General features: G+C 44.3%; 1 protein-coding gene across 1 annotated transcript; it reads left to right on the plus strand.

The window, feature by feature from the left end:
* Positions 1-706: 706 nt before the first annotated feature.
* On the plus strand, positions 707-11,220 carry LOC140460418 (uncharacterized). Its single transcript, XM_072554961.1, has 2 exons — positions 707-803; positions 9,937-11,220. Exon 2 carries the CDS (start codon positions 10,263-10,265, stop codon positions 10,950-10,952), a length of 690 nt encoding a protein of 229 aa, XP_072411062.1. The 5' UTR covers positions 707-803; positions 9,937-10,262; the 3' UTR covers positions 10,953-11,220.
* The last annotated feature ends 3,345 nt before the right edge of the window (positions 11,221-14,565 follow it).

The raw sequence follows: 14,565 nt of genomic DNA on the forward strand, positions 1-14,565 counted from the left end.
CTTTTTTCCTCTGCACCCATGGCGAGGAGTCACTGAATTAATGACACTGACATTAACAAGTTTCAGCCCACCATCACACTCACCATGGACTACTCTTTAGTATCTGTCTCATTTTTGGACACATGCGACTCGATAGAAATAGAATCAGTCTGACGTAACATTGGGACACAGACAGACTTTAATTTAACACCTTCAATGCATTACCTGATTGAGATGACACCTATTGTTAAAACCTATCTTGAGAACATAACTTTTAAAAAGTTTTGGGATTTACATGTGAAGGAATCGAAACTAACATGGTCATTCTAAAAGATGATAGAGGTAAGCTAAATTTGTTTAATATTACGTTCCATGACTCTGCAATCCTGTTGCTAAAGCGTCTGTGTATTATGATTCTGCTCCACAACCACCCGATGAAGAAGCAGCGCTTCGAAAGCTAATGATTCCAAATAAATTGGAAATAAATAAACGGTTGGACTATAACCTGGCATTGTGTGATTTTTAACTTTGAAAATCTGTCAGTAATAACCAGCATCTCCATACTGCGCATGCTACTCGGTGTCAGCAACCATTTCGCGTGTGGGTCATGCGACATGGGGAAACGCCCCACGATCTTGTTTGGTGAACCAATGGGACGCTCTGGAGGACCGGATGGGGACTGGTCCTCCTGCCAATCACAGCAAACCTATAGAGTGGATGCGGACGTAGGATCATGTGCTTCTGAGGTTGGTGCTGCTTCTCTCTCTCTGAATTAAGATTGAGCTTTAGCCCAGACTGCAACTTTCTTCCTCTGTCCAACATCTGTGAGTACAATGGTCTCTTTTCTCACCCCATTTTCCATTCCGGGGTTCAACTGTTGACTTGCAGACATTGAAGCGAAATGGAGTGAATCCAGGGAGGGGACAGATTCTGGGAAAGTTAGTTCAGTTTTGTGTCTCTATTGAAAAACACAGGGCAAATGCAGGAACCTTTTTATCAGAAATGATGTGTAGATCTACAGATGTAGATGTCATTCTACACCAATCAGTGCCAGTTGTCAGACAGATGCGGCAAGCAATCAGCAAGGCAAGTGGCGTGTTAGCAAGAGGAATTGAGCTGAGAGGTGGGGATGCCTTCCTGCAGTTAGGGTGTCATTGAATACGTCCAAGGCTGAGTTCATCTGAGTTTTGAATAACAAAGAAGTGGGATGGTTATGGGGATAGGCAAAAGAATGGTTTTAAGACCAGTATAGATTGGTTACAGAAACAGACCCTTCAGTCCAACTAGTCCATGCTGATCAATTATCCTAATCTAGTCCTATTTGCCAGCACTTGGTCCATATCCCTTTAAACCCTTCCTATTTATAGACCAATCCAGATGCCTTTTAAATGCTGTAATTATACCAGCCTCCACCACTTCCTCTGACTGGTCATTCCATACACGCACCACTCTCTTGTGAAAAAGCTCTCCTTAGGTCCCTATTATGTCTTTCCCCTCTCACCCTAAACTTTTAGTTCTGGACTCTCCACCTCACAGAGAAGACTTTGTCTATTTGCCCTATCCATGCCCCTCTGTAAGGTCACCCCTCAGCCTTTGGCACTCCAAGGAAAACAGCCCCAGCCTGTTTAGCCTCACCCAAGAGCTCAAATCTTTCAAAATTGTTAACATCCTGGTGAATCTTTTCTGAACCCTTTCAAGCTTCACAACATCCTTCTGATGGCAAGAAGACCAGAGTTGCAAGCAATATTTCAAATGTGGCCTCACCAATGTCCTGTACAGATGCAACATCACCTCCATACTCCTTTACTCAATGCTCTAACCAATAAAGGACAGCGTACCAAATACTGCCTTCACTATGCTATCTATCTGCGACTTTACCTTCAAGGAACTATGAACTGCACTCCAAGGTTTCTTTGTTCAGCAACATTCCCCAGGACCTTACCATAAAGTGTATAAGTCCTGCACTGATTTGTTTTTCCAAACTGCAGCACCTCGCATTTATCTGAATTAAACTTCATCATTCATGTACTAGTCCTAATGTCTTTAAAATGTTCTAACTGTATCTGCGTCCACCCCTTTGTCTGGACATGCATTTCATACACAAAGCACTTTGTGTTTTTAAAAATAAGTGCCTGTTATGCCTTTTTAAAATATTTCTCCTCTCACCTTCAAATTCGCTGCCTAATCTTGAACCCCCACTAAGGGAAAAGATATCCGCCAGTCACCTTATCTATACCCCTCATGATTTTATAATCCTCGATAAGGTCACCTCTCAACCTCCTCTGCTCCAGTGGAAATATTTCCAGCCTATCCACCTAGATGTAGGTATCTTCATATCCGCTTATGTTAGTGCAGGCTCGACAGGCTAAACAGCCTGTTCCTGCTCCCAATTCTTTCTCTCTGTGTCCAGGAAAGCAAGAGACCATAAAACACAGGAGAATAAATTAGGTGTCTCATCCCATCGGGGCTGCTCTGCCATTAAATCATGGTTGGTAAGTTTCTCAATCCCATTCTCCCACTTTCTCCCCGTAACCCTCGATTTCCCCCTTGATACTCAAGAACCTATCTACCTCCGTCTTAAATATACTCAGTGACTAGCGTCCACAGCCTTCTGTAGCAGTCACTTCCACATGTTCACCACTCTCTGGCTGAAACGATTTCTCTTTATCTTTGTTCTAAAAGGTCTTCCTTTTATTCTAATGCTGTGCCCTTAGGTGCTAGTCTCTCCTACCAATGGAACATCTTCCCCATGTGCACTCTGTCCAGGCCATTCTGTGTTCTCTGTTTCAACTAGATTCCACCCACCCCCCTCCCGCGCGTGGGCCTGTTGATCAGCATGAACCAGATCCTTCAGGTTGAGGTACAGCAGGAATTACGTTCAGCAATGTCAGAATGGAGGGAGTGTGTTGAATGGAGATTTTTCAGCTTTCGGGGCTGAGAGAGGAAAGAAAGTTCAATATAAATTAGAATTGATGGGATGGGCTGATGGGCCAAGGAGTGGTAGAATGAGTTTAATTTAGATAAATATGAGGTGTTGCATTTTGTAGGGCAAATCAGGGCATGACTTACACTGTTAATGGGGAATGTTGCTGAACAAAGAGACCTTGCAGGTTCTAGTTCGTTGAAAGTGGAATTGCAGGGAGACAGGATTGTGAAGAAGGCATTTGGTACACTTTTTCCTTTCCTGGTCAGAGCATTGAGTACAGGAGGTGGGAGGTCATTGTCATGGCCGCACAGGACATCGGTTAGGCCACTATTTTGGAATAGTGTGTGCAATTCTGGGCCCCCTCCTATGGAACAATGTTGTGAAACTTGAAAGAGTTCAGAAAACATTTACAAGGATGTTGGCAGAGCTGGAGGGTTAGAGCTATAGGGAGATGCTGAATAGGCCAGGGATAATTTCCCTGCAGCATTGGAGGCTGAGGGGTGACCTTACAGAATTTTATAAGGGGTATGGATAGGGTGAATAGCCAAAATATTTTCCCCATGGCAGGCAAATCCAAAACTGGAAGGCATAGGTTTCATGTGAGAGGGGAAAGATTTAAAACGGACCTGAGGTGCAACCTTTTCACACAGAGGGTAGTGCATGTTTGGAATGAGCTGCCAGAGAAAGTGATGGAGGCTGCTACAATAACAATATTTAAAAGGCATCTGGATGGGTACATGAATAAGAAGGGTTTAGAGAGATACGGGCCAAATGCTGGCAAATGGGACTAGATTTATTTAGGATATCTGGTCAGCATGGATGAGTTGGACTGAGGGCTCACTTTCTCTGCTGTATGACTTTAATCATCTTCCTTGAAAGCAGAAGTGTGATTGTGAAGACTGAACTTTGAGAACAGCTTTCAAAGATGTTTTGCCTTTACTGGAAGCAGAAGTAGTTACAGAATGAAATCTTTCAATTGTGAGACAGGAACTGAGTACGCGTGTATGTCTAGGATTTTGATGGAAAGTGGGAATTCATTGCACTGTGGGGATGAAGTGGTTTAAGGTTTACCAGCAGTAAGTAAAGTGTGCTGAGTGGGGAGCCTAGTGAAGGGTTTTGAGTTAAACTGCTCATTTCATTCAGCCTTCAACACTGTATTTCCAATGCTGTGCATCAGAAGGAGCAGTGAGTCAGTAACTGGTATTGTTAGAAGCCTTACAGGTTTCAGTACTGCAGGTATTGCATTGTTTCATCAGCATTGTATTGCTCTTTGAACGGTTGGTGTGGATGTGTTGGGCCGAAGGGCCTGTTTCCACATTGTAAGTAATCTAATCTAATCATTACTTGCAGCAGTGAGAGGAGTGGGCGAAATTCACTAGAAATAATAAAGCAGTTAGATAACACACATACGAGATGGCAGAGTGGGACTTGTCTTTTAATTTGCAGAAGCTGGGAGGTTCTGGGAGCTGTGATCCAAGACAAAACTAAGTGCGGTAAATCATAGAAGTCCTACAGTGTGGAAGTAGGCTGTTCAGGCCCTCAAGTCCACGTTGGCCCCTCCGAAAAGCTTCCACCTCACTCCGCCCCCATCCCTCCACCACCACTACCACCAACAACCAATCAATCCAGTAACTTCTGCTGGTGGGTGAGATTAGGACTAGAGGTCATGGCCTCGAGATTAGAGGGAGTCAGTTTAAGACACAGATGAGGAGGAACTGCTTTTCCCGGAAAGTAGTGACTCCATGAAATTCTCTGCCTATGGAACCTGTAGAGACAGCTTCACTAAGAATATTCAAGACACAGTTGAGTAGGTATTTGCATGGTGGGGAATTAAGGGTAGTTGGGATAATGCAGGTAGGAGGAGCTGAGACGATGGATAGATCAGCTATGATCTTAATGAATAGCACAGCAGGCTTGACAGGCCAAATGGCCGACTCCTGCTTCAATTACTATGAAACTATAACCCTGCATTTCCCATGGCTACCCCAGCTAACCTGCACATCCCTGGGCAATTTAGCATGGCCAGTCCAAATCAAGGCAGGTGAACAGTGTTGTGATGTGAAAATGAACATCACGAGTATAATAGAAAGGGACAAGGAGAGTAAATGTACCAGCAATCAAAGCTGGATTCTAAAGATCACAAAAATTGAAACTGAAGACTGTGTGTCTGAAGGTGTGCTGCATCATAACAAAAGTGAATGAATAGACTGCACACATCGAACAGAATAATTATGATCTGAGACTCCTTACAGAGACATGGCTTCAGGGTACCAAGGATTGGATCCTGAATACTGAAGGGGTACGTGGCATTCTAGTCAAATGAGAAACTAGGTAAAGGTAAAGGCACTGCCAATCAAAGCACTGATTACATGGTAGTCTGGTGTCAGGTCGGATTTCAGGTCCTGATTTCTCTGCCGTCTGTTGATCTCCCTGTTTCCACAGAGTAAAATGTCAGTCTGTTCTCAGCTCTGCAGGATTTCTGCTGAAGTCTCGACCACCCACTACCCGCCCCCCACCTTTTACAACTGCTGGAACAATAAAACATTGTCAATCAAGGCCCAACCCACAATCTCCCAGCCTGTCAACCATCCAGACAGAGAGAATCATCGTAGCAGGGAATAAAACAAGAAAAATTAAACAAAATTGAGAATAAATAGGTGCTTGTACTTAATGTTTGTTCGTTAGGATGTAAACCAGAGATTGGTGTCTCCCAGGGTTCTTAGAGTGCCCTAATTGAGGAATTCTCGCTCCCTTACATCTATGCCGGGTGCTGGCAGGTGGGACTAGATTGTGTTGGGATGTCTGGTCGGCATGGACAGGTTGGATCGAAGGGTCTGTTTCCATGCTGTACATCTCTATGACTCTAAGTATTACCACCCAGGCATGATTGATAAATGCATCAACAGAAATAAGCATCTGTTATCAAATAGACATAGAAACATACAGCATGGAAATAGACTTTGCGATCCAACACATCCTTGCAGACAAGATATCCTATGTAAATTTAGGTCTATTTGCCAGCATTTGGCCTTTATCCCTCCAAACCCTTCCTATTCACATACCCATCTAGATGCCTTTTAAAAGTAATTGTACTGAGCACTTCCTCTGGCAGCTCAGTGCAGTATGCACCACCCTCTCTGTGAAAACATTGACCCTTCGGTCACTTTTAAATCTTTCCCCTCCCATCCTAAACCTATGACCTCTGGTTTTGGACACCCCCACCCTGGGGGAGTATGCTTCCCTATTCATGCCCCTCATGATTTTATAAACCTTGACAAGGTTATCCCTCTGCCTCTGATGCATCAAGGAAACAGCCCCATACTATTCAGCCTCTCTTTATACCACAAACCCTCCAACCTTGGCGACATCCTTATCAATCTGTCCTTCATCCTTTCAAGTTTCACAACATCCTTCTTATCCTGTAGCAGGGAGACCAGAATCGAATGCAATATTCCAAAAGTAGCCTAACCAATGTCCTGTACAGCTGCATCATGACCTCCCAATTCCTATACCCAATGCATTCAATGGACCAAATAGCCTTTTTGTGCACTGCAGGGGTTTTATGATTTTAATCTGTGACCCAGTCAATTTTAGTCATTATCTCTGGTGCATGGCGTGTCAGGGTGGGATCACTGGTATCAGAGTTGCATGCAATACTACAAAAGTGGCCTAACCAATGTCCTGTGAAGTGTACCAAACACCACCTTCACTGTCCTGTCTACCCTGTGACTCCACTTTCAAGAACGAAAAGCCTGCCATAGAGTCATACAGCATGGAAACAGATCTTCAGTCCAACCAGTCCATGCCAACCATAATCCCACATTAAACCAGTCTCTCCTGCCTGCTCTTGGACTGTATCCCTCTAAACCTTTCCTATTCATGTACTGAAACAAATGTCTTTTAATTCTACCAGCATCCACCATTTTCTCAGGAAGTTCATTCCACACATGAACCACCCTCTGTGTAAAATTAGTATTTGAATAGCAAGGTTGGAAAGGTTCAGAAAAGCTTTACAAGGATGTTTCCAGGGTTGGAGGGTTTGAGCTGCAGGGAGAGGCTGAATAGATTGGTCTGTTTTCCCTGGAGTGTTGGAGGCTGAGGGGTGATCTTACTGTAAATTCATGAGGGGCATGGATAGAGTAAATAGACAAGGTCTCTTTCCTGGGGTAGGGGAGTCCAGAAGTGGAGGGCAGAGGTTGAGAATGAGAGGGGAGCGATGTAAAGTTCCATGCAGAGGGTGGTGCATGTATTGAATGAGCTGTCAGAGGAAGTGGTGGAGGCTGGTACAATGACAACATTTACAAGGCCTCTGGATGGGTGTTTGAATAGGAAAGGTCGAGAGGGAGATGGGCTGGTAAATGCAGCTAGATTAATTTTGGATATCTGGTCAGCATGGGCAAGTTGGACCGAAGGGTCTGTGTCCATGCTGGACATCTCCATGACATTGAGGTTGAAGAAGTCCTGATCTGATTTGCATTTCCAAAATGCAGCACCTCGTATTTATCTGAATTAAACTCCATCTGCCACTCCTCAGCCCAAGATCCTATTTTAATCAGAGGCAACCTTCTTCACTGTCCACTGAATCTCCAATTTTGGTGTCATCTGCAAACTTATTAACTATACCTACTATGTTCACATCCAAATCATTTATATAAATGACAAAAAGTAGTGGATTCAGCACCGATCCTTGTGGCACCACTGGTCACAGGCTCCAGTATGAAAAGGAACTCTCCACCACCACCCTCTTTCTTTTACCTTCAAGCCAGTTCAGTATCAGGTTGACTAGTTCTCCCTGTATTTCATAAGATCTTACCTTGCAAACGAATCTTCCATGAGGAACTTTGTTTGATTGATTTCCCAAGCACAAAGCCATGCTGACTATCCCTAATTAGTCCTTGCCTTTCCAAATACATGTAAATCCTGTTTCTCAGGATTCCCTCCAACAACTTGCCTATCACTGATGTCCGGCTCGCTGGTCTATAGTTCCCTGGCTTTTCCTTACCACCGTTCTTAAATAGTGGCACCACTAGTTAGCCACTCCAGTCTTCCGACACCTCACCTGTGACTATCGATGATACAAATATCTCAGCAAGGGGCCCAAGAGTCACTTGCCTAGCTTCTGGGGATTTATCCACTTTTATGTGTTTCAAGACATCCAGCTCTACCTCCTCTGTAATGTGGACATTTTTCAAGACGTTACAAACTATGTCCCCACATTCTATATCCTCTATGTCCTCCTTCACAGTAAAAACTGATGCAAAATACTCATTTAGTATTTCCCTCATCCACCCAGGCTCCACATTTAGGCTGCCTTGTTGATCTTTGAGGGGCCCTATTCTCTCCCAATTACCCTTTTGTCCTTAATTTATAAAAACCCTTCTAATTCTCCTTAACCCTATTTACCAAAGCTATTTCATGTCCCCTTTTTGCCTCCTGATTTCCCTCTTAAGCTTACTCCTACCACCTTTATACTCTTCTAAGGATTCATTCGATTTGTTCTGTCCATACTTGTCATATGCTTCCTTCTTGTTGTTAGCCAGCTCCTCAACTTCTCTAGTCATCCAGCATTCCCTTCACCTACCAGCCTTTTCTTTCACCCTAACAGGAACATACTGTCTCTGGACTCTTATTATCTCATATCTGAAGGCTTCTCATTTTTCAGCCATCCCTTTACCTGTGAACATCTGCCTCCCAATCAACTTTTGAAAGTTTTTGCCTAATACTATTAAAATTAGTCTTCCTCCAATTTAGAACTTCAACTTTTAGATCTGGTCTGTCCCTTTCCCAAAGTGGTCCAGCACTGACACCTCAGTCACCTGTCCTGCCTTATTTCCTAAAAGTAGGTCGGTTTTTGCACCTTCTCTAGTAGGGACATCCACATACTGCCTCAGAAAATTGTCTTGTCCACGCTTAACAAATTCCTCTTGATCTAAACCCTGAATGCTGGCAGTCCTAGTCAATGTTTGGAAAGTTAAAATCCCCTACCATAACCATCCTATTATTCTTACAGATAACTGAAATCTCCTTACAAATTTGTATCTCAATTTCCTGCTGATTATTAGAGGTTTATATTACAATCCCAATAAGGTGATCATCCCTTTCTTATTTCTCAGTTCCACCCAAATAACTCCCCTGGATGTATTCCCAGAAATATCCTCCCTAAGTACAGCTGTAATACTATCCCTTATCAAAACACCACTCCCCACCTCTCTTGCCCCCCTCTGTATCTTTCCTATGGCATTTGTATCCTGGAACATTGAGCTGTTCATCCCTGAGCCACATTTCTGTAATTGCTATGATGTCCCAGTCCCATGTTTCTGACCATGAGCCCTGATTTCATCTGCTTTCCCTGTTAGGTCTCTTGCTTTGATGTAAATGCAGTATAACTTCAGTCCTACGTTGTTCTCTGCTTTATTCCTTCCTGCCCTGACTGTTTGATTCACTCCCTTTCCCAACTGTACGAATCTCGGGTTAATCTCTTTCCTCATTATTGCCCTGGGACCTATCCCCCACCATACACATTCAGCAACTTCCCTGGCTTTCTTTCTGCAAGCAGTCTTGACATTTTATTTTCATATCTTGATCCAGCACCTTTGTAGGCAACTTGTTCTAGGTCATTGTCCCCTAAATGAAGATTTCCTCCATACACACTTAAGGCTATCTGGCTGCATGAGGGTTTTCAGGTTTCTGTGACCTGGATAATGTGTGATCAGCAGGCACCTGGCAATCTACAGGAATTGGTTAAAAACAATGACTGCAGATGCTGGAAACCAGTTTCTGGATTAGTGGTGCTGGAGGAGCACAGCAGTTCAGGCAGCATCCAAGTAGCTTCGAAATCGACGTTTCGGGCAAAACCCCTTCATCATGAAGGGCTTTTGCCCAAAACGTCGACTTCGAAGCTACTTGGATGCTGCCTGAACTGCTGTGCTCTTCCAGCACCACTAATCCAGAATCTACAGGAATTGCCATCAATGTATCTTTATTTAACTGTACTGACCATGATCACTTATTTTATGAGTTTATTTTTGCAGGAAGACATGCGGAAAGAAATTTGAAGGCATTTGATACATCAACTGGCAGAGCTCATTGATTCATTGGGACTTGAATATCAGCAGCCATTCAAATTGAGAGGAAATGTTTGCTTTGGTCTGCTTGAGAGGTTTTGTACACTAGTGTGGCAGGAAGAATACTAAGACACCGAGTGAGGGAGATTCAGTGTGCTGACTGTGGAAAAAGTGCTTCAAACCATTTCCTCAGCTTGGGAGAATCAAAATCACACCCCTCACGGTGGGGACAGACTGTGTACCCGTTCTGTTTGTAATTTCAAACCCAGAGTGACACAAGGAACACTCTCCCCATGGGGAAACCGTGGAAATGTGGGGACTGTGGGAAAGGATTCCCTTCCCCCTCAGTGCTGGAAATTCACAGACGTGTTCACACCGGGGAGAAGCCATTCATCTGCTCAGTGTGTGGAAAGGGATTCGCAAATTCTTCCAACCTGCAGGCGCACCAGTGGGTCCACACGGGAGACAAGCCGTTCACGTGCTTGGTGTGCGGGAAGGGGTTCACGCATTCATCTGCACTGCTGACCCACCAGCGGGTCCACACTGGGGAGAGGCCATTCGGTTGCTCAGACTGCGGGAAGGCTTTCCGTCGTGTGAGCAACTTGAGGAAGCACGAGCGGGTCCACACGGGGGAGAGGCCATTCATCTGCCCCGAGTGTGGGAAGGGATTCAGTGATTCTTCCAGCCTGCTGAACCACCAGCGGATCCACACAGGGGAAAGACCATTCACCTGCTCTGTGTGCGGGAAAGGATTCAATCATATGAGCAATTTGCGGCATCATAAGCGGGTCCACACAGGGGAGAGGCCATTCACCTGCCCTGAGTGTGGGAAGGGATTTACCAATTCTTCCAATCTGCTGACCCACCAGCGGATCCACACTGGGGAGAGGCCATTCACCTGCTCCAAGTGCAGGAAGGGCTTCACCTGCTCCTCCTACCTCCAGAGACATCAACGAGTTCACGTGCCATCACAGAGAAATTGAAGGAGTGACGGATAAGTACCATTTTCGACGAGACAATCAACCCAGTTCTGGGGTCTCCCCGGTTTGAATCCCACCATGGTAGATGGCGCAATTGAAATCTGGAGTTCAGAATCAAATGGTGAAACCATTTTCAGGGGAAGAAAACCCCCATCTTATTCATTCATGTCCTTTTTAGAGAATGAAGCTACCTTTCCTGCAAAGGATTCACTGTCATCCCAGCTGCATCCTTTGCCCTGTCTGGCCTACCCCGTGACTCCAGACCAACAGCAGTGTGGTTGATTCATGATTACACCTCCCTCCTGCAAATGAGCTGGAGAAACTAACTTGTATACAGGGTGTAGGCTGAAACTGCTGAGTGAGGCAATACTTCCTCCAGGTGAGGGCTGTACTAAGGATCCTGTTACAAAGGGATAATTTGGTGCTGACCAATAGTAAAGAAAGTGGGGGATGGGGAGTGTGTGCACTTTGACCTTGAGCTGTTTTTTTTTAAAAAAACACTACTTTTTGTGCACCTTTTTTCTGGGAAAAATTGAAACTGTAATGAAGCAGGGTTGCAATAAAGGTTACCAGAATTCACCATCAGACTCAGACTCTCATTGAAAGCTGTGAGATTCAACAAGGGTTTGCTTTAAAGCTACTCATTTCTTTCAACCTCCAGCACTAAGTTTCCAATGTCTTGGATCAGAAGTGAATGAGTGGCAGAATTGTGAGAAATTGTAAATTTTTCAGGAGTTCGGGTTGATTGTTTCATCAGCAATGTTAGGTTCACTGGCAACAGTGGGAGGTGTGGGCTGTATTCACTAGAAACAAAGATTAAAAGTCTCACAACACCAGGTTATAATTCAACAGGTTTATTTGGAAGTACTAGCTTTTGGAGCACTGCTCCTTCATCGGGTAGCTGTGGACCAGGATCATAAGACACAGAATTAAAATTAAAACTGTTAAGTTTTTCATCTCTGCAGATACTGCATCATTTCATCAACATTGTAAAGGTTACTGCCTGCAGCAGAAAGTGTGGGCTGTGTTCACGACAAAGAAAGGTAAAAATCAGACAAACGTATTGGAATATAACCTGGTATTATTTGGAAGGACTAGCTTTCGGAGTGCTGCTCCTTCATCAGGTAGCTGTGGAGCAGGATCACAAGACATAGAATTTGTACCAAAACATTGCAGTGTCATACAACTGAATTGAACAAATCTAGATTGCTATCAAGTCTTCCATCTTTGAGAATGGGTTGCAGGTTCATTAATATGATCCTGGTTCATTAATATGTAAATCCCAGAACTACTTATAAGGAATATTCTCGATGTAATTTGAAGGTGACACTTCAGCTCAGAGAATGTATTAAAGGTGTGAGGTTAGAGCCTGCCTGTCTCCTAATGTTGAGTCAGACTGGTTCTACTTCCAAAGTAGGAATTTATAAAATATTAATGGATTGACTGCCTGCAGATTGTGTGCTTTGAGCAAAATTGAATGTATCTGCTATCTCACAACTCCACACACACATGGGTGCTGGGGAAAAAATAAGCACGACCACAGTAGCAGTAGTGAGGGGATTTTAAAAAAAAAGGTTTAACCAAGAGATTTAGTCACCTCAGTTAAAAAAAAAACCTCCGTTGAGGGCTGACTCTCAGCTAGCTGTCTGGCTACACCCAGCATTATGTGAGCAGGAGAAGAAGAGGAGAGGGATTCAAAGTTTGGGAGAAGATTTGTAGCTCGGGTGCTCGTTGTTGTGGTTCTGTTCGCCAAGCTGGGAATTTGTGTTGCAGATCTTTCGTCCCCTATCTAGGTGACATCCTCAGTGCTTGGGAGCCTCCTGTGAAGCGCTTCTGTGATGTTTCCTCAGGCATTTTTAGTGATTTGTTATCTGTCCACTGCAGCGGACAGCTGGAACTGACAACCGGAAGCGGCAGATACAAATCACTATAAATGCCAGAGGAAAGATCACAGAAGCACTTCACAGGAGGCTCCCAAGCACTGAGGATGTCACATAGACAGGGACGAAACGTCTGCAACACAAATTCCCAGTTCGGCGAACAGAACCACAACGACGGGAGGAATTTTGACCTCAGAATTATTTTTTTCAAAGTTCTAGCTCAAAGGTAGAAGACAGAGTGATGGTGGAGGGATACTTTTCAGACAGGAGGCCTGTGACCAGTGTGTGCCACGAGGATCGGTGCTGGGTCCATTACTTTGCATCATTTATATAAGTGGTTTGGCTGTGAACATAGGTAGAGTAAGTTTGCAGAGGACTCCAAAATTGGAGGTATAGTGGACAGCGAAGAAGTTTACTTCTGATTAAAACAGGATCTTGATCAGATGGGCCAATGGGCTGTGGAGTGGCAGATGGAGTTTAGTTCAGATAAATGTGAAGTGCTGCATTTTTGAAAAACCAATCAGAGCAGGACTTATACACTTAATGGTAAGGTCCTAGGGAGTGTTGCTGAACAAAGAGACTTTTGAGTACAGATTCATAATTCCTTCAGACTTGCAGGTAGATAGGATAGTGAAGATGATGTTTGGTTTGATTTCCTTTCCCAATGAATCAAGTGGCTCCATCAGAGGTTGATGTAACATTTGGTTTCAGATTTCTTTTCCCATGTCTTTCTGCAACGAAATTCACAAAATAAGTGATCACAGTCAGTACAGTCAAATAAATATAATGTGGGCGGCATGGTGATTAGAACTGCTAACTCACAGCTCCGGAGACCCGGGTTCAATTCCCACCTTAGGCGACTGATGGTGTGGAGTTTGCACATTCTTCCCGTGTCTGCGTGGGTTTCCCCCAGGTGCACCGGTTTCCTCCCACAGTCCAAAAATGTGCAGATTAGGTGAATTGGCCATGCTAAATTGCCCGTAGTGTTAGGTGTAGGGGTAAATGTAGGAGAATAGGCCTGAGTGGGTTGCGCTTTGGTGGGCCGGTGTGGACTTGTTGGGCTGAAGGGCCTAATTCCTATACTAAGTAATCTTTAAAAAAATGATAACTCCTGTAGATTGCCAGATGCCTGCTGATCACATATTATCCAGGACACATCAGGCAGCCAGATAGCCTTAAGTGTGTATTGAGGAAAACTTCATTTCCAAGTCATTGTAACCAAATGAAGTTGAATAAGGATATGAAAATGAAACATCATAGAGTCATACAGAGGTACAGCACAGAAACAGACCCTTCGGTCCAACCTGTCCACGCCGACCAGATATCCCAACCCAATCTAGTCCCACTTGCCAGCACCCGGCCCATATCCCTCCAAACCCTTGCTATTCATATACCCATCCAGATGTCTTTTAAATATTGCAATTGTACCACTTCCTCTGGCAGCTCATTCCATACACGTACCGGAGTGAAAAAGTTGCCTCTTAGATTCCTTTTACATACTTCCCCTCTCACCCTAAAACTATGCCCTCTGGCTCTGGACTCCCTGACCCCAGGGAAAAGACTTTGTCTGTTCATCCTATCCATGCCGTTCATGATTTTATAAACCTCTATAAGGTCACCCCTCAGCCTCCGACGCTCCAGGGAAAACAGCTCCAGCTTATTCAACCTCTTCCTATTGCTCAAATCCTCCGATAGGAAGGAGACCAGAACTGCACGTAATGTTCCAACAGTGGCCT

The sequence above is a fragment of the Chiloscyllium punctatum genome, chromosome 36 (assembly GCF_047496795.1).
Source record: "Chiloscyllium punctatum isolate Juve2018m chromosome 36, sChiPun1.3, whole genome shotgun sequence".
Lineage (NCBI taxonomy): Eukaryota > Metazoa > Chordata > Chondrichthyes > Orectolobiformes > Hemiscylliidae > Chiloscyllium > Chiloscyllium punctatum.

Coding starts and splice junctions, on each gene's coding strand:
- LOC140460418 (XM_072554961.1), top strand. CDS start 10,263: ATGGGGAAACCGTGGAAATGTGGGGACTGTGGGAAAGGATTCCCTTCC.